This window comes from Taurulus bubalis (assembly GCF_910589615.1).
Source record: "Taurulus bubalis genome assembly, chromosome: 12".
Classification (NCBI taxonomy): Eukaryota; Metazoa; Chordata; class Actinopteri; order Perciformes; family Cottidae; genus Taurulus; species Taurulus bubalis.
In genome coordinates this window covers 8,339,172-8,363,103 of record NC_136600.1, presented here as the reverse complement: position 1 = coordinate 8,363,103, position 23,932 = coordinate 8,339,172, and the positions used below count along the sequence as shown (strand labels likewise).

Below are 23,932 nucleotides of genomic sequence, written 5' to 3'. Positions count from 1 at the left end.
TGCTTCAGCTGCTGTCCGAGGTAATTGAAAGGCAGGATCTTGCAGCTGGAGTCACTGGGAGAGATGCCCCTGTTGTTACCACATCTGCCTTCACAACGACAAATGTCTCATCCTTCTCCAGGATAATTATAGCAGCTTCAGATGGGACAATAAGTGTCACTGCTGGGTGCAACGTGACCAAAAAACTAACTAAAAAAGACGATTAACTCTGCTGCTACAAACACCGATGAGCAAAATGTTATTGGTAATCATTTCTACTTTTATTAAAGACATTTTGATAGATTAAACAAAACAAAAATATTAGCTCAAGATGTTTCATTTACAGATAGCACAGAAACAGTAAAGGACCTCAGTGCAGACAGGTGGGGTCTCCACATTGTCGTTATAGATAGCTCTTACTCTACAGCTTATCTTTCCTGATCACACAGATATTGCCTCGATGTGAATGTGCTAATTAGTGACGGGGTTAGAGATGATCCTAAAAAGACAGCATGGGATGGACAAAATAATCCATGGGGAAAATCACAGCTGGTTTAAAACTAAGAAGAACTCAAATAAATGGGAGTACTTGGAATTTGCTGTTGTGGGTTCCAGATGGGTGGGGAAAGCTTTGCACTTGAGTAAAAAAAATGTCTTCCATTGTCTGTGTCTAGTTTAATCAATTACAAACTTGAAAGGAAAAACAAAGAAAAATGTAAAAAAAAAAAGAAAAAAGAAATCAGTTAATAGATCCGGTTCTGGTCACATTACAAGGCTATTTGAGCTGCCATGTCTCTCCGAGTGGCTGTGTGTTAACAGGAGGGTGGGGGCGGCGATAGACGAGGGCATCTAGGACATGGTGATCTGCATGGACTCCAGCATCTCCTCCACTGCCTTCATGGAGCATTTGCTCTCCTTGGTCCCACGACCGGCCAGCTGCACGTCAGAGAAGGAAGGTGAAAGGCAAGAGGGACGGACACACAGAGAGAGAAAGAGAGAGAGAGAGAGAGGGGGGGGGAGAACATCCGCTCATTAGGTCTCTCTGCCAAACGCACTTAAACACAGCATCAGAGAGGCCGTGATAACCTCATCCACCTTACACCGCGCTTCAAGGAGTTTGCAAAGCCAGAAAGCAGAAAATAAAAAAGCTCAGAGAAGAGATGGAGGTCTTTAGGTGCCGTTGGTAAACAGGCCGTGCAAAGTCATGTAATGCCACTAATAGTCTGGTTTTTCCTCAACTGTTGCATAAGTGCCATTTTAGATCGTGTGTGTGGAAACAGGATGCCCACATGATTAGTCCACTTCCATGGCCTCTAGTACGGGAGTACGTAGCACTCTAATTTATGAACTATGTCCACAGGGTTTCGCAGGAAGCACACAAGCACACCCAGGACTACTCATGCGCGCAAGTAAAGGCACACACTTCTTCCCAATTAAACTTTGCAACAGGCGAGGCGTCCCCTCAAAAATAATACCAAAGAGAGGGACAACTTCCTTAACCGTAAGGCAGGCAACGAGGGTTATAATAATAATGGGTTGGTCTGATTGCCCTCATTTCACCCACATTAATAGATTTGACATAAATCTGTACGAGATTCTTCTAAAAAATAAGTCGTTATGTTAAAACACACTTTTTGAGCTACACGGATGCTACACAGCATTATTTACTGTGAAAGTATGACACTAGAAGTGTACACACATCGGCGTACTAACATGCTAATATTCAGCATCGTTTACCATGGTCACCACCTTAAAATATGGCCAATCAGCACTAATGAATTCCATTAGTTTAGCATTGCATTTGGTCATAAACCAAAGGAAAGGTTACCTGATGATGGCGCCAGATGAAAAGTCAGTGGATCAACAAAGTCATTACAATGCATTCTGAGGGGGACATGGACGTCTTTATCAAATGTGAAACATTTCCCTCTCAAGAACAGAGAATAAGGAAAATAATGGTTATACACTTTATACAAATCTAAAAGCAGTAATGCTGCCAATAGTTCCCAAAACATGTGTGCATTTGCAGCACATCAATCATAAAAAAAGAGAGAATTTAATTTTTTTTTTTTTTTTTTAAAGCTGCAGCTGCCGTGTAGAAGCACCACAGATGTGTCAGCAACTACGACAACACATCTAAAGACAGCAAAGGACAAGCAGGGCGGAAGGGACAGCATTGCTGGTGTCCTTTCAATTAAATCATTATGAAAACACCATTACCCAGCCAAAGGCAGGCAGCGGATACAGTTTGCTGCCACAGGGCAAGCAAGCGCATCCCTGCATGTCCTCCAAAGTGAGCGATGAGCTCCTTACGTTCAACGTAAAGCAACTCCGCGAGGCATTTATTAATTAAACCTTCGGCCATCCTCGGGCCTCTGCAAACAAATAGGAACCAACTGCAGCCGAAACCCAAGCCGGTACTGCAGTTCCATGGCTAACGGTTGTTGTTTTTCCCCCCCTCTTCCTCCTTTGCCAAACTCCATCTCAGTCAGACAGAGCAGTTGGCCAAGGTGTGCAATTGGCTGCGCAATTTCCAAGTGTGACTCATTCTTCTAGATTTAGGGTGTGTGTGCGGTGTGGTAGCTATAATGATCAGTGCATTTCATTGCTTTGCTGCCTAATGCGCCATTACCCCGGGCCCGGTAGTCAATTATCTCCGCAGCCTGAGGTGAGACCACCACATTAACTCCTGCCCTGCTCTGCAGCAGTAGGAGCAGACCAGACAGCCCCACGTCTATTTAGAGCATCCCATAATAGAGTCATGACGCAGTGGGAGCCTGTGGTCCGTGACAGAGGAGCTAATCAGAGAATCTGTGAGGAGATTCTGGGCAGGAGGGCCGGCCATGTAGTGCTGCTTTGAAGCCCCCCGCGTCTACAACCCACACATCTCCAGGTCTTTTACATGTTGACCGACCCCACCGAGGTCATTACATTTCATTTTAAATGGGGCCCCCAGTCAGTCGTGACCTCTCGCTGACGTCTGCTCCCACTTGCATTCACCTGCCCACCTTTTTCTCACGTTGAGGTATGACAATCACCAGGTACCGAGGCCTAATAAAAGTGGACGACTGACACGAGCAACGCTTAAAAAAAAAAGAGCGGGGGGGGGGCTCATCAATCAGCAAGCACAAGCAAGCCTGCAGCTGTCTGACGGAGGCCCACACTGCTGCTCCCTTTTAAAAAGATCTCAGGAGTAATTTAACTGGAGGTGGGGAGGCAACCTCACACCTCATCATTTCACTCGTCTCACACTGCAACCCCTCCGCCCCCCAAATAAAGAAGCATGTGCACGGTGCAAGGTTTGCGTACACATGCTGTACACTCACAGCAGAGTTGAAATCCCAGTGTAACCTTACCATCACCAGGCAACCTAAATAAATACAGGAGGTTGTAGACCAGGGCAGACGCAGAGGGGCGGGATGAAGCTCACGTCATTTCCCCTGGAGGACAAGAGGTGGGACTGACTGAGGTATCTCATTATGCTCAGCAGGGGGTTGAACAGCGCATACAGTCAAAACCGTTTAACACTTGAGCTTTGTCCACTGGCCTCTTAAGTGTAGCTGAAGGATTTCAGTCCATCGTCAAAGCGACTCAACTGAAACCACTCTCCTCTCGGCCACTACTGCCGGTGATGCTCGCATCAGCTTCCTGATTTTAAAAAAGGTGCAAGATCCGAGATTCGGAGCAACTTCGGTCTCGTTAATTTATTTAGGAGGTATGAAGGATGAATATGTTTCCATTGTTTCTATAAAATCATTGCAAAATGTTCATTTACAACTACAATCTATGTCCATCAAGCTATTGGTACAAATAATCTAACACACAGTCATGGAAGAGCTTTGACTTCATGTTTGAAGGAATATTATTTATATACTGTATATTTTATAATATTTATATACTGTATATTTGATAATGTTACCATTTCAAAACCTATTTGATATGCTCGTACACAGAACCGGCCAACAACGGATTCAAAACGCAGTTTGCATGATAAATATAGAACGTTGTGTAATTGGTGTCATATGTCGAGAGAAAAGAAGGTTGATTTACCGACAGTTTCAGGATTTCAGACTGCCCTGTCAAAGCCTGATGCCGTCAACCCTTCTCATGTTACACTGAATGCTGCCGATCTCTCTCCAAATATGACTTTCCCTTTTCACACTCTGTCCCTCTGATATATGATAAAAAATATATTTTAAGTCAGCAGTTTGAGGTGTTCATCATGTCCCCTGCTGTGATCAAAGACTTCCTAAGACAGCGAGCTGAGGTCAGTAAGCACAATGATCAAAGCCGATGGGGCAGTGTGGACTGGACACCAATTGGGGACAGTTGACTAATCTTGTTCACCAAATCACCTCTACATATTGCCATTCATCAAGGAGATCTATATCTGCAAACATATGAAGTGTGAACCTAAACAAGCTGCACCTCCTCCGCCAACACATTCCACTTTAAGTCAAACCTGAGGAACGAGTCAGAGCTTCTTCTATGACACCTCTACACCAGCCATGCTACTCACATGCACACTTTTTTTCTCTTCCCCCAATAGAGCCGTCATACTCGTCCGAGTGCTCAATGCACGAGGTGCGTCTGAAACGCAGGACGGCGGCGTGCGGTGAGACGAGGCCTTTAGAGGCCCAGCGGGGAGCCGCTCAACAGGACCCACACATGCCGAGCAAGGAACCGCTTAATACACGCTTAACCGCCGTTGCCCAAATAAGCAACACACATGGCAAGTGAGATTTACTTTAACTTTTTATTTTATATGCTTTTCTACTTGCGTTGCTATGACAACAGCATAAACCATTTTAGTGAAACCATGTGAGGAGATCAGATGTAATTTCGGAGACTCCAATCATCATAAATGTATACTTAGTTAAGAAACAATATTGAAATCTATAAATCAGGCTTGTGAATATGCTGGGGGCCGCCGAGATTCAGGTCAAAGGTACCTCAGGGGAACCTCACGTTGAGAACCAGTGACCAGAGCGATTGTGGTCCTCGGAGGAGCAGCCTGCGGCTCGGCGAGGAGCTCATCTGCGAGGCCGGGGTGTGGAATAAAGTCTTTGCAGACGTTGTGGCCTTAAATCAACACATTAACATTAAATGTACCCAGACACACTGAAAGACACTCGGGGGTTGTTATTACAACACTGCAAGTCGAAAGCCATCCTTCAGGATCGCGCCGCATTCTGGGGTCCTTTTGGTGGTTGCAAATTATTTTCACATAATATGCAAATGAGGGGATTTCTGGATTTTTGGACGTCTGGATGTTGTGTGCAAATAAGCAAACCAAAAGAAAAGGAAAGCACAACAGAAGAGAAATATGATAAGTGGTTGTGTCTGGCGGAATGAAAGGGCATGTGGGGAAAACGTCGATGTTTTTCAGTAGAAGAGACAGACGAGAGTAATGAGGATAAGAACAACATATACAGAGAAGACGGAGATCCCGCCTAATGACAGTTGTTACGCGACTCACCTTATAGGCTCTATTTATTTGCGTGGCAGCCCAGGAAGAGTACTTCATATTGTCCTTCTTCACCTTGGCACTAACTTTTGGACTGGCAGCGATGTGACTTGCAGACTAGAGGAAAAAACAAACAAGAAAACGGGAAAAAGTAGTAAAGGACAGAACAGGGGAAGGAGTGTTCTATCAAAACTTGTTGAAACAGCAATAAAAAAAGCGTAATTGAGATGAATGTGCAACCGCTCTTACCATCTACCACTCCACTAGTCATTGTGGCAGAATGGAGAGAAAAAACAGACCTTGGCCTGATGACACAGGAGAAATCATTCACAGGGAGGAAAAAGTGAGTGTTTTAATGCTTCATGCCTAAATTGTCACTTAACAGGGCCTAATTTCCTCCAGCATCATCGATTCAATGCGATGAAAAGACCTTGTATGTTTTTAAAGCGGCGCACATTGAGAGGAGCGCTGTGTGAATCACGGTCTCTCTGCCTGTCCCGACAGCTCCCCTCCGAACCACAAATCCCATGTCTTTCCCATGTTCCTGCCATCATCTCCACACAGCAAACCCCAGAGGGCTTACCCTGCATGCGCTTCAAAGCCCTCCCGACCAGCGTGCTGAAACCTTAACTACACACCAATCAACCTTTTTTTCTATTAAATGGTTTGGCTTCTGGATTTTTTTTTTAGTAAGCATTTTCTCTATTCTTGACTCAAGAGCAACCTTAATTTAGATTTTGTCAACACAGACAGGCTATCCCCGAATAACTGTGTGCACCGTTTTAGGGGCGGTTGAGGGGGAATCCCCATGCAAGTGTTGTGAGTAACTAACCCACAACCCGACTGTGGTTAGTGCTACCGGATCTTCTGTCCAACTGACTTAGATGGTGTGAGGTGGTGGTGAAAGTTTCCTGTCCTTTCACTGAACTTCTTGCACCTGTCAAGACCTGGACCACCGAGACTTGCTGACAATCTGCAAAACACACCCTCAAGACAGACCTGCGACCGATAAAGAGTAAACTCCCGCCTGAAATACCCCCGGGTGTCGGCGGATGACTTGTCAGGAAACGGTACTGGGTCTGCTCTGTCTCAAGACGAACGTGAGCGTTAACAGAAGCGAAGGTCTTGGGTTGGACCCTCGCCATGCGCCTCCTGTACTCCGCCTACACCTCCTGAGTGCCTTCAGAGGCAATGAGCTGCTGTGAGGTGTTTGGACTACCTGAAGAATCCCAGCGCTGCACAGCGGGAAAACACTGGGCCCCTCTGTGTTGGACCTGCTTCTCCTCTCCACCTTTTATTCCCCCTGCTCCGCTTCGTTTGTGTTTTTATGTCGAGTCTCACTTACATATGATGCATTGGCACCAGCAGACAACATCCTGTTTAAACAAATATGTAGATTAAAGGGCCGTTGGGCCAAGACTACAATCAAACTGGCACCTGGTTGGATAATTTGCCAGTGACAAAAATGCTTGCAGCAGTCGTACTGCTCTCGCTCCCTCCCGGTCCTGCGCTTTTCTTTTTTTTACTCCGCGACTACTTTATTTATTTAAATCATAAACATAAAAAAGTCAAGCCAAAGGGGTGTTAATAAAAAAAAAAGAGCTCTAGAGGGGCAGACTTTTCCAATGTTGGAGTTCACCATCTGAGTCAGCAGTGAGATAACCCGTCTGAGAGCGGCTTCTTCGCCACACACACACACACACACACACACACACACACACACACACACACACACTTTGTTTTTTCTTTCTCTCCCACTTTCTCTTCATGCAAAGCAGTACTCACCATGTAGAGACCAAACAATGCCCTCATGTTTCGGTTGTTCAGCCTCAGCGCCTGCGCAAAATACTTCCTGGACAGCTCCAGGTTTTCCAGCCCCCCCTGAGTGTACTTCACCTGTGTGGAGGAGGCATTAAACACGGCCAATAAACTGTGCTCAAGGGCAGCGCAAGCAATGAGGGCACGACATCTGAATAAGCAACACATGACAACCCAGTGTAAACACATCTCCTTTCATGGGCCTGTATTCCCAGTGACGGTAAGTATGTGTCGGTGTCTCTCCGTTTTACAGAGAGGCGCCGTTCACAGAGGGCGAACATTTATTCCACAGTTTGCCCCCATGCTCGATGACGGACATCCAGGACGGGCACCTACCTCAGCGTACTGCTCACAGTACAAGTGATTGTGAGGGTTGGTCATCATCAGCTCCTCCAGACAAAACGCCGCTTTTCCATAGCTGCAGAAATGACAAGGAAAACAGGGAGCCGATTGATACAGCTGTGTATGTGTCATCCTTCAGCTTGCTCAACTGTGAAGCGCAACATCTACGCCCAATACATTTTCAGGTATAAATCTGGATTGGTGCAGGTCAGTTGACATGCGATGGACTTTAAGCCTGGAGATCTGTAAAGATCCACAACATGACATTACAGTTATTTACAAGCTTATAGTAAAGGTTAGCAAGTTCAGACGGCAAACAAAGCTCACTATCTAGTTTGGAGATAATCTGCACTCCTCTAGGGACACTGAGGATCAATCCTGTCTGCCTGTTTTTTTTTTCAGCCTTTAATGTGTAGTTAACTACCTTCCTGAGGTCAGCACTACAGTAAGAGCTGGCACACTGTGCCTATACTCAGATGAGATCACTTCTCAGCAGCAGACTGCTGAGCTGTTGACCTCACACTAATCTGCCTGCTCCTTCGCTTCTCAGACACAGTTTCCGAACAAATATGCTGAACAAAACAGAAGCCGATGTGCACAGGCAGAGCTACCAACAGACAATGGGGCTAGCGGTCCATCATCATATCCCAACAATTCTCCAATGCCAAGCTTTCACTTCTTCTTTGTGAGATTTTCCGCGTTTTTGAACGGCCCTCTTCGTTTAAAAGAAACGTCGATGGACGACTGCTTGCAGCAAAAGACTTATTGGAGGAGGGAAATGCTGAGATGCTGAGTATTTGCGGGAACCAAATGGTCCGAAATGTTGCCCGCTACAGTCTATTTTAAGTCAGCCATGGTAACTAGCTGAAAGATTAACAGCGTAGAAGATAGAGGAAGGTGGGGACAGAGAAAGAAAGAAATAAACAGGGGGGGAGGGGTTTAGTGGATGAGGGGTAGATCAGAGGGCTTGGAAGGTTGAGGGCTGCTTACAATTACCACTTCCTCTCCATAAAGACTTTCAGATGTTCATGCAGTGGCCGTGGCCTGCAACAGATTGCGCTCCATCAGCCCTCAACTAAAGTCTTGTGCCAGAGCCAGACCCTCATCTCTTCTACTCTTCCTCGAAGCCATCTAACCCTACAGTCACCACGCCGCTCTCTATGGCAGCTCCCAAGCTTCCTCTGTACCACGGTGCTCGAGTAAGGTTGGAGCCTCCATCAAGAGACTGCAAGAATCCTATTTGTTTTTATTTGGAGGTTAGTAAAAACCATTTGCATTGGCTCCCCCACCCATTTCGAGACCACATTCTGGCTGCGTATTTAGCCAAAAATGGACTCTGACTGCGTAAAGTAAGTTAGAAAAAATGATACTATTTATCCTGTAATTCTGGATGACCAGTCCAATTCTGTCAGTCCCGTAGGACGGGTCAGAATGAGAACCAGCAGCAGATTCCGACAGTCGCTCCGTGCAAAACAGATAAAATAATCCTAAGTCTAAACAGCGCTGGCATGAGGATTGTTTTAACAGTGTCAACTTAATTACGGTTTTAATGCGTTAACACTGATGCCTGCTGCAACCCCCAACAATGGCAGTGGAGAGACACGCTGCTTTGTATATTTTTAGCTCCTAGGGTGTCGTGCAGTGAGGGGAGGAGAGTTTATTTCTCTTCCCCGCTTCTCCGTCACCCTTCGTTTTCTCTGGATAGGAGGGGTGGGGGGTAGAAAAGTGCCACCACCTTCTCCTGGGAATCTCACAGCAAGTGCTCTCTCTCTCTGGCCCCTGCTCCATCCCTCTGGAAATAAGCGGCGATAATGCCTGGCTATCCGGAAGGAGGAGGAGGGGAAACAGGGAGTTTGTAACCCAAAATAAAGAAAACAAAGAAAAGAAATTGACACGCCTGTAGATAAGGGGCTGTGGGAGTGAATGGTGTGATATTAGAAGTGTTGGGATAAGCTGGGAGATAATCCGCTCACCCCTGGATTTCCTCTGGCTACTACAGCAATAAAGCCTCCGGGACAAAAGCACGAAATATCCAATAAGTAGCCTTCTCACCGCGCTACACATTCCTGCTGCCTCTGCCCTCGTACCGGAGCAACCAACCAACCAACCAACCAACCAACCCACCCACCCACACACATACGTCTGAGCCCCAGACAATTAAGGGGGGGGGGGGGGGGGGGGGGGGGATATAAAAGGTGACACAAACAAAATTATTTTTTCCCCCTGACAATGCTCTTGTCTGTCTGGCCATTCTCCTTGGCAACTGAGATATCAGCGGGAGGCCAGGGAGGCTTTTCTGCTCTCATATGTAGGAGAGGGGGGCTTAACACCGAAATCCTATTAAACTACTCTTATGTGACAAACATGGACAGGGCTCCATTCAGACCCCTGGCTGAGTTAGGCATCTCACTGCCTTCCATTGTGGCCATACAACGGCCCTTTGGAGATCAAGCCATCAGATGTGAAGTCCTGTTAAACTGACAGATACATCTCGGACATATGGCTGCCTTACTGGAAAAAGATTACTGGTTTCCAAGACACTTTTTAAAAACACAACATCTGTAATTTAAGGAGTTCACACACCCCCCCCAAAAAACCCAAACAACTTCACATGCAGCAGATACACCTCAAATCACAATCTCTCGCTCTCTTTTGCCACGCAGGATGTTCATTTACCGTTTCGCCTGGACGCAATTCACATTCAAATAAGTTGTTTTGGTGAAGTCGAGCATGATGACCCCATGCAAACATATTTTAACTGATATGAGGAAAAGCACTGACTTTCTTTGTTGGTTTAACTGTTTTTTAGGTCAAGTGAGTGTGTTTAAACAGACAATGGGCACACAACTGGTTGAATACAGCGCTCATTTCCTGTTTTTCTCTTCCTTGTATGCCTTTACCCCATTGAGATATTTATCATTTCTACCTTGTCTTGGTCGTTTCTTAAATTTGTTGTTGAGAAATCAATACTCCAGAATACTTGTTAGCTAACCCTTGTAATAACAGAAGGTGTATTTATCCTCAAACTGTGTAAATCAAAAGGTCCCGTTTAAATTGGTTATAATGGTGAAGGTCGGTCACAACATAAGCACAAAGAATGTGGACTTTTGTTGTACTTTTCTGCCAGGAGGGCCATTGTTGAATGGACAGGCCAAAAAGTAGCCGTCCTGTCACATTTATTAATGGTCTACTCCTGAATGAATGCACGTTTTAAAGCTTGATAAAAACATTTGAATGCACAAGTCGACCGTCGTTCAAAATTTCACAATTGTGTTCTATGGCATTCGGAAGTGCAAATTTAAATCGCCCTTAGCCTAACGGATTTAAAAATAAGGTGCATTAAAAAAGAAAGTATTTACTCGTGTTCGTTGATGTAGAGCTCCGACAACTCATGCCACGCTTCTTGATCCCCAACAAACCTGTTAACAAAAAAAAAAAAAAAAAGAGAATAACTCCTCCTCCTCCTCAAACACAGTACCGTACATGAAGTTTGAAACAGGGAATGCAGTTGTGACAGTGATGTAAAAGATGCAAGTACAATATTACCATTCACTATAACTACAGTCATCCAACCGTCAAGGTAGGAGAAACAGTCTGCTGGTATTTCATGCACAAGTCGTGCCAGCTCAATTGAAAGCAAACTTGGTTTTTAATTAAAATAAAAGCCAGGGGAGGAAGGGGTTCCTGACCCGCTCCCCCTCTCGTACAAACACTCACTGCTCTAGATACTCATTGAGCTCCCGGATGGCTTCAGCGTTCTTCCCCTGGGCCTTCAGTATGGAGATCTTGCGCTTCCTTGCTGCCTGTGGAGCAGAGAGTAAACAGGATTAGGAGCTCAGCTCTTGAGTGTTTTTCTGAAAGAGGGGGATGAGTGAGTGTAAGAGTTGTGAGTTTAAGTGTGTACATTAGCTTCTTTTCAGCGCACCACAATCCTGTTCCAAGCTTCGCTGCGAGACTGAATCATTTCTGTAAGATGAAGCAGCATGAAAATATATATTTTTTAAAAAGGACAAAGGGTGCTGACACATTTGATACGAATGCTAAGTTCATTTGTTTTTATTGCTGGGAAACTTAACTGAACAGTTAGTTTTTAGTGGCGTTGTCCAACAGGAGGTGGACACACATGAGTCCGTGTTTGGGAGTTGGAATAAGCTCAGTGGCTGAGATAAAGTGGTGAGTCATAACCTAACCAAGTGGGGAAATGGCACACTCCCTCAAACCCCAACACCCGTCTTCCTGCCGGCACGGCACACATCTAGCACTCCACAAGCCCGACTGACATCAGCTGAAAATTGCTTTCCGCTTCGTTTTGATGTTGGAATGCCCTTAAGGTGGATTAGATTCTCATCAATCTGTATTAGAAAGTATTACTCTGCTGCTGCGACTTTTCCAAATGTTTTACTCCCCCCACACCCTCTCCTCCTTTTGGTAGTAAGTGAAAACCTTAACAGGAGGCTGTCGCTCCATTAGAAGCACACTGCCTTGCCACAGCCCATTTTATTTATGGACTGGCACTTGATTGAGTAGGGCTTCATCTCCTGCACTCCTAACCAAAGCCATTGAAGGCTGTGTGTGAGCCATGTCTAGGGAGCTGTAAATTTGGGGCTCGTCTGACACTGCCATCACAAGAAATCCACTTATCCATCAAGCTGGGGCAGTGTCCGGCAGAGACACTGCAGCCTCAAGCAATATTTTAGCTTCACGAGGGCACGACGATAAAACAAAGATCACACCATTTCACATACAGTGTGTTTTACCCAAACTTGATGCTCTGTGAGATTAAGGAATTTAAACTCACTTCAGACTAAATTACAAGCATGTGGGATCTTTCCTCCTACAATACCAAAAAAGGGAAGCAGAATTTTTTCAACAAAAAAACACTACATTGAGGTTGAATGGGGATTGTTGCACTTGTGCACTCCGGCCATCACCACACCCACCTCTCTCTCAGAATGTTTTTTTCTTTCCCAGATAAAGAACCACTTGGGGCTCAAAGGAACATATGGAAGTTGGTAGCCCAGAGAGTCACACAGCACTTTATTAAATGAGAGCAATTCCAAACCACTCCTCTCTCTCCTCCTTTCTCTAACTAATGATCCAGAAAAACCTGGCAGTGGGTCTGATCCCTCTGTTGTCGTGATTCTTTTTTAATTAGCGCTCTGAGGAGGCCTTAGGAGTGAGTTCTGGATTATTTACATCACCCCTGGCTCTTTGCTACGACCTACCGCAACCTCCCTTTATAATAAAAACCAGCACGGCAAGGGTGGCACATCAAGCACTGTACGTACTTGGAACTGGATGGAAGAAAAAGGGGGAAGTGAGTAGGGCAAAAGACAGATTCATATAAGTATTAATGCCTCATGGTGCCATTAAAGGTTTATTTGCATCTTTACATAGCAGTAATGGATGGGGGGGGGGGATCAGTTACAAAACAAAAAAACTATTTTGTTTCGTACATCAAACTCCAATATTTCTGTGAATTTACTCCACATTCATGTGGTCAACCAATTCTGAATTGGGGCTTTGAATATCAGATGACTTGACCCAAACAATATCATCTTGTCCTACTTATGAATCTGTAATTGCTTATGTTGTAGGTCAACCTCAGGAGTTGCCTACGTGGCCTCAGTGGCTTATTTAAGAAATACTAGCTTTATATATTGAACAATTAGGGTGAAATGAGACGTTGGCTTGGTGTGTGTGTGTGTATATATATATACACACATATATATATATATATATATATACACACACACACATCCTTGTATGTAAATGTTGCAGGTAATGCATGATCTAAAACGCCCACACGAAGAAATAATAATATTTTTTTTATTAAAAAAAAAAAAGTGGAAAAAAATGCATTTACGCACGCAGACAATCATTTTTGCCAGATCATTGCTGTAGGTATTGGAACATAGCAAGAAATGGAATGGCTAAGAGTTTGAAACATTTTTTGGACGCCACCATGGCAAAAAAACCTTGAGCAATTTTTGTTGATTCAACAATTTTGGTTAATGGGTACCACATCTATTCCACAGCCTGTAATTACAACAGCTCAGTTTCCAATCTCTGCTTCGCATGCTGGGATGCCTCGCAAGTCTTCCTTGTGGTCGCCAATTTTCCGCCATTTCTCAGGCCCATCCCCTGCCCAATGCCTTGGAGCATGTTGGAGAACATGGAGGGAGGCGGTAGCCCTCGCTCACAAGACAGGTGACCCTAAACAACGGCATCATACCAGCGCTCCACCCGCCACCACTACGCACAATTTGTTTAGGGCGAGGATTGTGGGAAAAAAAGGTTTAAAAAGGTTAACATCGCAGAGACAGAGACCAATTTGTCTGTTTTGTTCCATTCCTGGCCCCGGGTTTGACTGACAGGCTCCGCTCGCTAGGGCGGCAGTATCCAGTATGCAGAGACCAGGAAACCGACCAGTCCCTTTCCGAGGATGTCACTGTAATCCCCAGAAGACCTGTGCCATGTCAAGGAGGTGCCCTGGGATGCACTGAAATTACAACTCCCATTGTCTAAAAAGTGGTTCAATGCGTTTCAAGAAAATAACATAGATTTGTGGCTTTTTCTTCAATCCTGTGTTGGACAGCATGACTGGGATGAAATATTTTCGAAGTATTCACTGCAAACATAAAACAGTGGTATTTTCTTCTCACGCATGGCATGGATCAAGACGTGAGCATAAATTAGGGAAGTAGACTACCATACAAGTGTTTTTGCTTGTTATCAATGCCGACAGCTAAGCGAGTGAGAAATTAGAATGAAGTTTGCCAATCCTTCAGTTGCTGGTTCTGTGGCATTAGTGTTCGGCAGCGTCGCCAGTTTTTGACAGAATCGATACTTATTGGACGCTTTCAAAACAACTTGTAATTGTACTTCCCAGGTAAGATGTATTTTTAACACAAATTCTGCCTTAAAAATAACAATATCCCGTGACCAGACCACTCCTGAAGATTTTGTGTAACCGAGGTGAGCGTGAAAACAGTCGTGTCCCTTGTTTTAAGCAGAGATGTACTGTGGCTTGATTAAGATGAGGAGGCTATTCCTTTGAGTTTGTTTGCCCTAGTGAGAGCAGGCGGGGTGGGGGTGTATCAGAGTGAGGTAGCGATTCTTAAGATTTTCCAATGAGCCTTCTATTTTTTAAAGAAGACAACGGATGATGTGCAGAATCGTCGCATGGCATCCAAAGCACAAGCGCCTATGCTGTGTCTGCAGCACTCTGCCAGCTGAGAGAAAATGTTTAAAACATCTAAAGTGATCCACATGTCAGCATGGCATAGGAAACTTGTCGAACATCTTTGGGGCGAGAGGTATAGCCAAAATAAACAAGGTCATGGTTTCTTTAGAAAACCCCTTTAAAAGATTTATTTTCTCGCATGGCTACATGACCTTATGGAAACAATTAAAAGCAGGTACATGATGTTTTGGGTCGGTGGTTTGGGATTGGCAGAACACTGGCTAGACGTGCTTCTGAAAGTCATTTCACAGAGGTGAATGGTAAGTTGAGAAGATAGCGAGCAGAGGGCGTCAGAGAAGTTGAATAAAGAGTTATTTATTCGTCTGTTTTAACAGAATAGGACACAGCAGACTTTTCACCTGAAGCTGGTAGACGGCAGTGGAGAAGGTGAGATCGGAGCTCGGCCACGTTCACCCAGGGTCTGAAAGGCCCAGTAAATCACCATCTTCAAAAGACCAGACCTTTATTTACGATTTACTTCCACCCAACATGTCTGCCACTGACTGAGAGCATGAATCACCCCCCCAACCCACCTAGCCCCTTCCCTTAAACACTTTTCAGTTGTGTGGGTGAAAGGCTGAGGAGCACTGTGGTTGAGGTCAGAGAGGCCAAGGGGAGTTTAACTTAGCAAACTCACACTGCTAACACCAAAGTGCCTCGGCAGATTTAAAGCCCGCCAAAAAAAAACAGAGACCACAAAGCTGAGGGATTTCTCTCTTTCTTGCCCTCCTTCTCAGTCCTACCGTATTGGTGGGGTCGTCTTGGAGAATGGCTTCATAGTGCTTGTTGGCTTCGTCGTACCTTCAGACAGAGGGAGAGAAAAGAATACAAATTAGTTTTTTTAACCGATCCCAGTCGCCAGTCCGGAAAAATTAGGCGGTGAGGAAATCAAACACAGTTCAAGGTAATCAAGTTTCTGTATACAGCATGGCAGGTTCCTATGATTACAGTGAGGCTGTGCAGAAATCAGTGGTGATCTAAAGGGAAGAAATAAACACTCATTTAAGTTTAGGTTGCTGGTCACACGGCCGACGTTGCGAGGGGCTTATATTGCTTCACAATGACTCATGAAATCAATACAAACAAAGCGCCGTTTTGAAGATTGTATTTTGATTTGATTGTATCCAGTTTGATTCACCTTTAAACAAAATGTTGCCGCTTTTACATCTGTCCAGATCCGCAGCTAAGCTGTGGGTTCAGTTATTCGCCTCTTGGCCCATGCAAGATACCACAACACACACACACACATACATATATATACATATATATATCTCTCTGGCATGAAAACGGGTCAGGGGTGAAAAGGGTGAGAAGGATATTACCCCTCTAGTGGGGTCCGGGGGCATGCTCCCCCGTAAGAAAAATGTAAATATTCCATATTTTAAAGCATCAATCTGATGCATTTTGAGATGCTTTTTTTGCCAACCTGGGGAGAGCTGGAGAAACTTAACTTCAGCCATGAGTCAACAATTATTATGGCCTCCTTACTAAGTATTATGCAAACCATTTCATGCCAGCCTGTCACTGGGTCTAACATTTACAGTCAGACCTGCAAACTCATGAGGGGTGAAAAAGGTGACACCAGCGGGGCGGGGGGGCAGTGACGGGAGAGTCAGTGCCGAACAGCATCACCCGTCAAGAAGCTGACAAACTAATATATATATACCCGTTCAAAAGTTTGGGGTCACCCAGACAAATGTTCAGCAATTTCTCGCATGGAATAGCCTTCATCTTTAAGAACAAGAACAGACTGGCAAGCTTCACATGAAAGTTCTCTTTTTCTGGCCATTTTGAGAGTATAATGGAACCCACACATGCGATGCTATGCATAGGAAGGCCAGTTGTAAAGCTTCTCTCACCAGCATCACTGTTTTAAGATGTGCTAACATAATTGCACAAGGGTTTTCTAATCATCTATTAGTCTTCTATGCGATGAGCAAACAATGTATCATTAGAACACTGAGTGATAATTGCTGGAAATGGGCCTCTATACACCTATGTAGATATTTCATTCAACACCAGACGTTTCCACCTAGAATAGTCATTTACCACATTAACAATGTATAGTGTATTACTGATTACTTTAATGTAATCTTCATTGAAAAAAACAGTGCTTTTCTCTGAAAAATAAGGAAATTTCCAAGTGAGCCCAAACTTTTGAACAGTAGTGTGTGTGTGTATATATATTTTGTAGACTTAATACTTACAATATGCAATACTACTGAATATTGTTTTGCTACTACTACATTTCACTTCATAATATTAAACTTATATGCAATAATATGTATAATGTACCAGCCTTTTTATTTGACCATATTATGTCACTGTTATACCACTTTACTTTGAGGCGACGTCACTGTTAGTCTAGAACACTGAATTATGTTTCCACCAGTAAACCTGAACATGCACACCTCTCTCTGTGTGACATCAGTATAACCGCATAACTATATAGATTATAATTAACTGGAGGATACACTTTTTTTCTACACGCAGATCTTAAACCCTTAAATATAAACAGTAGCCCGGCCACCCTATGGAGGAAACTCATTTCGGTTTTTTAATTAAAATAAAAGTTGGATAAAATCTACATTGTCCTCTCCTTATATGTAGTCAGGTGTCGGTAGGTAGAACTGCAGTGCCGCTGACTCGCCGCTCTCCTGTCTGACGTCACACGCTGCCACGGACTCTCCGCTGCCAGTAATCTCACTCGCTGTCTCTCCAACAACGTTAGCTAACGTGTTAGCAAGCTGACTAGCTTGCTATTATTAAACTGGTGGGAGGGAAATGAAGCCGCTGTAGACATCTTAACGCTGATTGGCCAAGACTCGTCACGTCAAAGATCTTCTATTGCTAAGATGATTACGACCTCAGTTTTTTTTCCGTGTCCCACTCCAATCTCAGAAACGGCGAACAGTTGAGCCCCCCCCTCTCTCCCAAAAACAAAAACTCTTCGTATCTACGTGATTCACATGGATGACATATTTTGGTTTCAAAACGGCGAATTTCGCCGAAAGGTGAGGGATTTTCATGTCTGATATATGTATATGAACCGGATAAGCAACAATATCCAACACAAAGCGCCTCAAACTGTTGGACTGAGACCACATGATTCTGTTTAAAAGGGAAATTTATGAGCTGTAAATATCAAATCATACGGTAAAGAAATCTGGGAATAGGAGGTATGTGCACTTCACTTGTCATGTCAAATCAGGCGCTGAAGGGTGATTTTATAACTTTTTTCTTCTCTTTTTTTCAAAAAAAATCTGGGGCAATCTGCAACGCTGATGTTTTAGCAGCCAAAGGCAGGGTTCAGTGATCAGAAACTTTCCCGCCCACCGCCTGCAACAGACAGAAGCAACTCTGGTTCCCATTAGCACTGAGAAGCCCCACTTCCAGCGCTGCTGCTTCCCTCACATTCACTTTATTACTCAGCCACACTTTGGGAGATTTCAGATGGCACCAGGCGACCACTCATGAGCCACTTTGATTTGCTTTATTTATTTAGGAACCGTGTGTGTGTGTGTGTGTGTGTGTGTGTGTGTGTGTGTGTGTGTGTGTGTGTGTGTGTGTGTGTGTGTGTGTGTGTGTGTGTGTGGTGTGCGTGCACATGGGCGGATGGGAAGGGCCTTGTTGTTTGAAGCTGTGTCATTCAAGTGTAGCTCTGTCTGCTGCCAATTAGATCCCAGTGTGCTGTTTATTTAATCTGACAGCGCTGAAGCAATCACTCTCAATTATCACATAAACTCTGACATAACCGATAAACCAGCAATGGTGATCGTGAGCGAGGTAGTAAACAGAGAGTAGCCTTACTTGGGCTCAGAGCAGACTAAAATACCACCCGTTCATCTTTCCTGCTCATGTGCTCCATTATGCTTACTTCTTCATAATCTGCAGATTCACAAATAAAAACACATCTTAAACAAAAGAGATTGTGGCGACATGTCACTGTTTACGGGGCCGACATACTTGCGGGGCTGAGATTAAAACAAAACAAAACAGGAAAAGAGAGCATGAAAAGAAGGAGGGGCAACGAGAGGGATGAGGTGTATCAAAATAAGGAAACATCGGAGGAACAGAAACCAGAGAAGATTGAGGGACCCCCAGAATAACAGTGGGAACCGACCACTTCCTTCCCGGGAATCCCTAACTCAGGCTTAAAGGGCCACAGGACTACCCAGTGCTGAACCTTTCCTCTCTCCGTTCCACTCCTCTCCAAAGGAATGCAGGGGGATCCAACATAAACACAACCTACACACAAGCTACACACACACACACACACACACACACACACACACACACAGTACACACCCAGAACATTGTACCGCTTAAGATCTGCGAACAGTTTCTTGCCCCCCAAACCTCCTTAAAAAACAAATATAACAGGGACTGAGCAAATATTTTTTGCCACTTCGGCAGCTTTTGGTACCTGATGCTTACCTTTCCAAAGCTTCCAGCCTCATGCCCGATAATCGCTTCACTCTGTGGCTATCTGGAAACTGCTTCCTCAGTTCCTGTAGACAGGTCTGCAAGGATGTGGGCAGAGGAGAGAGAGACCAATTATAGTTGGCTGCAACTAAAGTTTATGTTACTCTCTTGCGCGCGCAGGCACACGCACGCCTTAAAAATGTCAGATTTTACAGGTGATTTAGCTAAACAAACTCAATGCGCCGACTTAAAAACGCTGCCAATCTGCCGTACCTACCGTGTACGTTAATCGTTAAGCAACCACATTTACTATTAAAAAAAGGGGTGGGGTGGGGGTATTTGAGGATGCCTTGGCACGAAGCTTCTATTTGCTCGATAAGAGCTGAGGAATTGCTACTCACATTCAGCATTATCCTGAATGAGATGAAAAAAATGTCTGCAGTGTCTGCATTAGATGACAGCTGGTCCTTAAGCTTTAACGGCTGGCAGCAGGGCTGAAAGGATCGCCAACAGCCAACTAATTTCAAAGGCCGAGTCCTGCCTGTTCTGTACTCAATGAGTCATTCTTTTTTTTTCTGAACCCTTTCAATAACATTGATCTGTTGTCTTTTTTTTAACCCCAATGCAGATTTGAAAATGTTCAGAGCTGTGAATACTTCAAAACCTGAAGACAGAACCATCACATTAAGCTTTTGGATGGAAAGTAAATCATGAGGAAAAATGAGTTGAACTCCATAAAAGGATGGCCAAGTTCAGCTCACACTTGAAGTATGCAGTCTCCACTCATTTGCTACACTGCTCTAATTCCAATTCAGAATTATTTAATTTCTTTCCGAAGTACAGACGGAGTAATACCATTTGGCCAAATAAAAAAAATCTGATTTTCACATTTGGCAGAGAGGGTTGCTGCAAAGTAGGAATGCCTGCGAGGGAGTGAACGGTGGCTTTTGAAGCTCTAGGGCATGAGGAAGAGCGGTAAAAAATATTAAATTAAAATAAATACTTACCAGAGCCAAGTCATCTCGACTGCAGTCCAGCGCTGCAATCATCACCTGCTCATAAATAATCCATACTGGACAGAAGAGACATAGAGGACTGTGTTAACGCCCTTTCCTTTCCACTGTAACACGGCAAATTATATATTGAACCATACACTTGACGTCGCAACTTTACAGACCCACAACAGCTGCACGTTGTGTTTTCTACTCACACAAACAAGCTTCTATGCTGTGACTCAGTTTAAGAGTCAATTCAAAATAACTTTCCCCATTTCATATGTAATGCTCCATTTACCATTTTCTATGTATGAAACATATCAAGGACAATGTTAAAAAAGAAACGATACAAAAATGTAAAACTTGGACAGAACTACAATAATAATAATAATAATAATAATAATAATAATCATAAATGCAGGACCATTTCCAGTAATCCATCTCACTTTTAGATTAAAGTTGAACAAGCTGAACTACTATATATATATATATATATATAAATAAATAAATAAATAAATAAATAATAGTATGGTAGACATGATAAAAGTGATTTCTTAAAAAAAATTAAAATAAAAAAGATAGAGTCCCAAGTTGGGCAGATAAATCAGATCAAAGCTACTTTTTAAGTTTAAAAAAACAATGTTGATGCTTTGAGAAACCAAAGTAGCTGACCGAACCATTCTGTAAATGACATGCCGTTTCTCATCCCTCCCTCTCGATAGTGTGACTGTGGTAACAGATAATGTGGTTCACAATAACATTACTTTGACATAACATTGTGACACTGATTTGAACATTATGCTGTCGAGTGGTTCATATGAATTGTTCCAATTAGCGATGTCTGCTTTGACTATTTTCTGCTCCATGACGGTTATTAAGATTCCGTTTGTGTGGAGACTTCATGGTTGAATATTGTCAAATACATGTTTCTCTAGTCATATAAAACAAATCTCAAACAAGGTTGAACATTTCAGCACAGTTATATTTATTGTACTTATAGAACATGGCATGTGGAGCGCCATCATTAACAAGCAGAACCATTCATTGAACATGTTTCACTTGGTGGTTAGCTATAAAAAATATATTGAAATGTTTATTCATTCAGTCAACTATACCATTATAACATACTGACTAATAGCCTGGCGGTGGAAGCCAATTAATGGAATTAATACAACATGTTAGATGGACAGCTCTGACAAGCAAACTGGATGTGCTTAGCCAAATGAACACCCCGTTAATCGAAAATAATAATAAAAACCAACTCAGCCCAAAATCTGGCAGGTTATGCCAAAACAAACAAATGCTCCGAGTTTTTCTTGACTTTAATGATTCCAACTCTTGTTTTGATATTTGCCAACTCATTTCACAGCCAAGTTAAGAGCTGGTTTCAATAAATCCATGGCATGTTAAGTGTTTATCCACCTCTTTTGAGGACCGTATGAATCATAATGACTAGGGGGAAAGGGGAGAGTAGGAAGGACAGTACTGTAAGGGAGATCATGACCTTTAATATGTTTATGGTAAGTAAAACTCACTCCTGCTTCAGAAATAAAATCACCAGAAACTCTACCCTTTGCATTACTAGGCAACAGACTATGCATACTATTGTACCTTTCACACATTACGATTACCGTCTTGTATCCCCGTTTACAGCAAGTCTGGAATATATTCAATGTTATTTTCTGCTTTTACTGATAATGTACATTGTGAAGTTGCCCTCTCATCATCGAAGACACCAAAGCAAGTTAAAGAAAACTGTCATCCTTTCCCAAGTCAAGTATCTTCCATTTCCCCCTAAAAATCTCCGAAATATCTGTTTAATGGAAGTAGATCTTGTATTTCTGGACTTGGCTTTTCAGCTATGACTGTGTTTTCTTCATTACTTGAAACCTAAGATCCTGTTAAAGAAATTTCCAAAAGAAAAATTCATACCACAAAAATAAAGAGGAGAGATCCAAATGTAGCGAGCAGAATATTGCCCACTTGGAGGAATCATATCTCACAAAGTTATCCAGATGAGCCCACAGTCAATAACATTAGCCTGGCTGTTTTCTACAGAGGGAGCGAATGGTTTTCGGATCCTCACTCGGGGAAAAATGTTTTTAAACTTTGAACAGACCGCCAGACTGTACTCATCGCTTACTTCTATTATATGCCGTGAGCACTGCCACAAGGAAATGATGACAAGCTGTCTGTTGTGTTATTACCAAAACAGTAGGGTGAGTTTGTTATAAAGGCTACTATTTCCTTTGCAAAACAACTGAAGTGGTGCAATTTGTTGCCTAATCTAATTTATAATGTTCCATATGAACAATGAACCTCATAGTCTGCATTGGCCAAAAGCTCAGTGTGTATGCTTGCTGAAGAATCCTTTTGAAGTATGTTCAAATTGTGTACCGATTTATGTAGTCTGGACACACTTACCGTCATCTCCCAGTTTAGATGAATGTTCACCGATCAGCTCTTCGCCAACGTCCACAATTTGCTCACTGTTCCTGCAGTTATCTTCTCTCCATTTACGCAGCTTGTCTCTCATCTCTGTGGACAAAAACATATGAAACCATGATGGCAATTGTGATCTCAATCAACAACGGTTTGACAAAAAACATATCATTTATTTTTGTGATTATTTCCGGTCATTTCATGAGCAATACACAATTTGGGATAAGTGTTCGTATAGCAAGACATATCTGAAGCTTCACTGTCACGTGCAGTATCGGTTCTCCATCAACTGAACCGATGGAGGTGATCGCGGTGACGTTAATGGGGCTCATCAAAAGCACGCTAGTGCAAAATATAGGATTATCAGAGAAGCAAGTGCAACTTTTACTCCGTCTGTGCTACCGTTGCGCTCGCACACGGACAGGATGGCACTGGCATTACAGCTGTGTTTTGCAGGAATCAGACATTTATTGCGATGCAACTTCCAGCTACGCCGTTAGCTGACGTTAGCCGATGCCGTGACTGTGGCTAGCACGCTACAGACGTTAGGTTGTTATCTGAAAGCCAACCCGACACCGCTCGACGACACAGCTTTACGTTGAACGCACCTTTAACACGGCCGACAACTAAACCTTGCGAGGATGTGCTGACAACGGGTCTACTGTGTGGATAAATACAGTACATTAGCTAGCCATGCTAACTAGCGATAGCTTACTCTTTGACACGCCGACTTGTTTGAACTCTCCCTCGTGTTCTTGCACAGTAAAAATATAAATAAAATGAAACCCAGAAAGCGCGGAATGCCTTTAAAAACATAAAAACAAGTCTCAATGTCACTTGAGGAGAATCTATATTATCTTTTGTCTTACCTTCCCAACCCACATCGTACATTTCTGATATCGACGCCATCTTTTTTTTTGACAGCAAACGCCGTGCCTACGTCATGGGCTCGCCAGCTGTGGGCGTGCCTGAGGTTGAAAATATAATAAAATAATTGAATAAAATACACAAGTTTTACAATATTAGTAATGATAATAATAATAATACCGTAGTCATTATTCTAATGTTCCAATGATGTAATAATACTTATCATAATAATTAATAATAATGATTAATGGTCTTGTTTTATGTTATGAGATGTGATATAATGAGATGTGATAACAAGTTTACATATTGACATCAACAGAATCACTTCATGTTTTGTCCATTCAGGTGAAA

At 43.3% G+C, this 23,932-nt stretch overlaps 1 protein-coding gene across 2 annotated transcripts; it reads right to left on the bottom strand.

The window, feature by feature from the left end:
* Nucleotides 1–244: 244 nt before the first annotated feature.
* Nucleotides 245–23,632, bottom strand: emc2 (ER membrane protein complex subunit 2; the record flags this gene model as incomplete). Of its 2 annotated transcripts, none has more annotated exons than XM_079227232.1 (11): nucleotides 245–915; nucleotides 5,459–5,563; nucleotides 7,232–7,342; nucleotides 7,601–7,682; nucleotides 10,966–11,025; nucleotides 11,324–11,409; nucleotides 15,596–15,653; nucleotides 19,290–19,375; nucleotides 20,285–20,349; nucleotides 22,697–22,810; nucleotides 23,584–23,632. In XM_079227232.1, 11 exons carry the CDS (start codon nucleotides 23,621–23,623, stop codon nucleotides 829–831), a joined length of 894 nt encoding a protein of 297 aa, XP_079083358.1. In that variant the 3' UTR covers nucleotides 245–828. The 2 variants fall into 2 exon arrangements, with proteins under 2 accessions (XP_079083358.1, XP_079083357.1); XM_079227231.1 differs by lacking the exon at nucleotides 245–915 and adding an exon at nucleotides 5,696–5,751 and having other exon boundaries at nucleotides 5,503–5,563; nucleotides 23,584–23,623.
* Nucleotides 23,633–23,932: the final 300 nt, after the last annotated feature.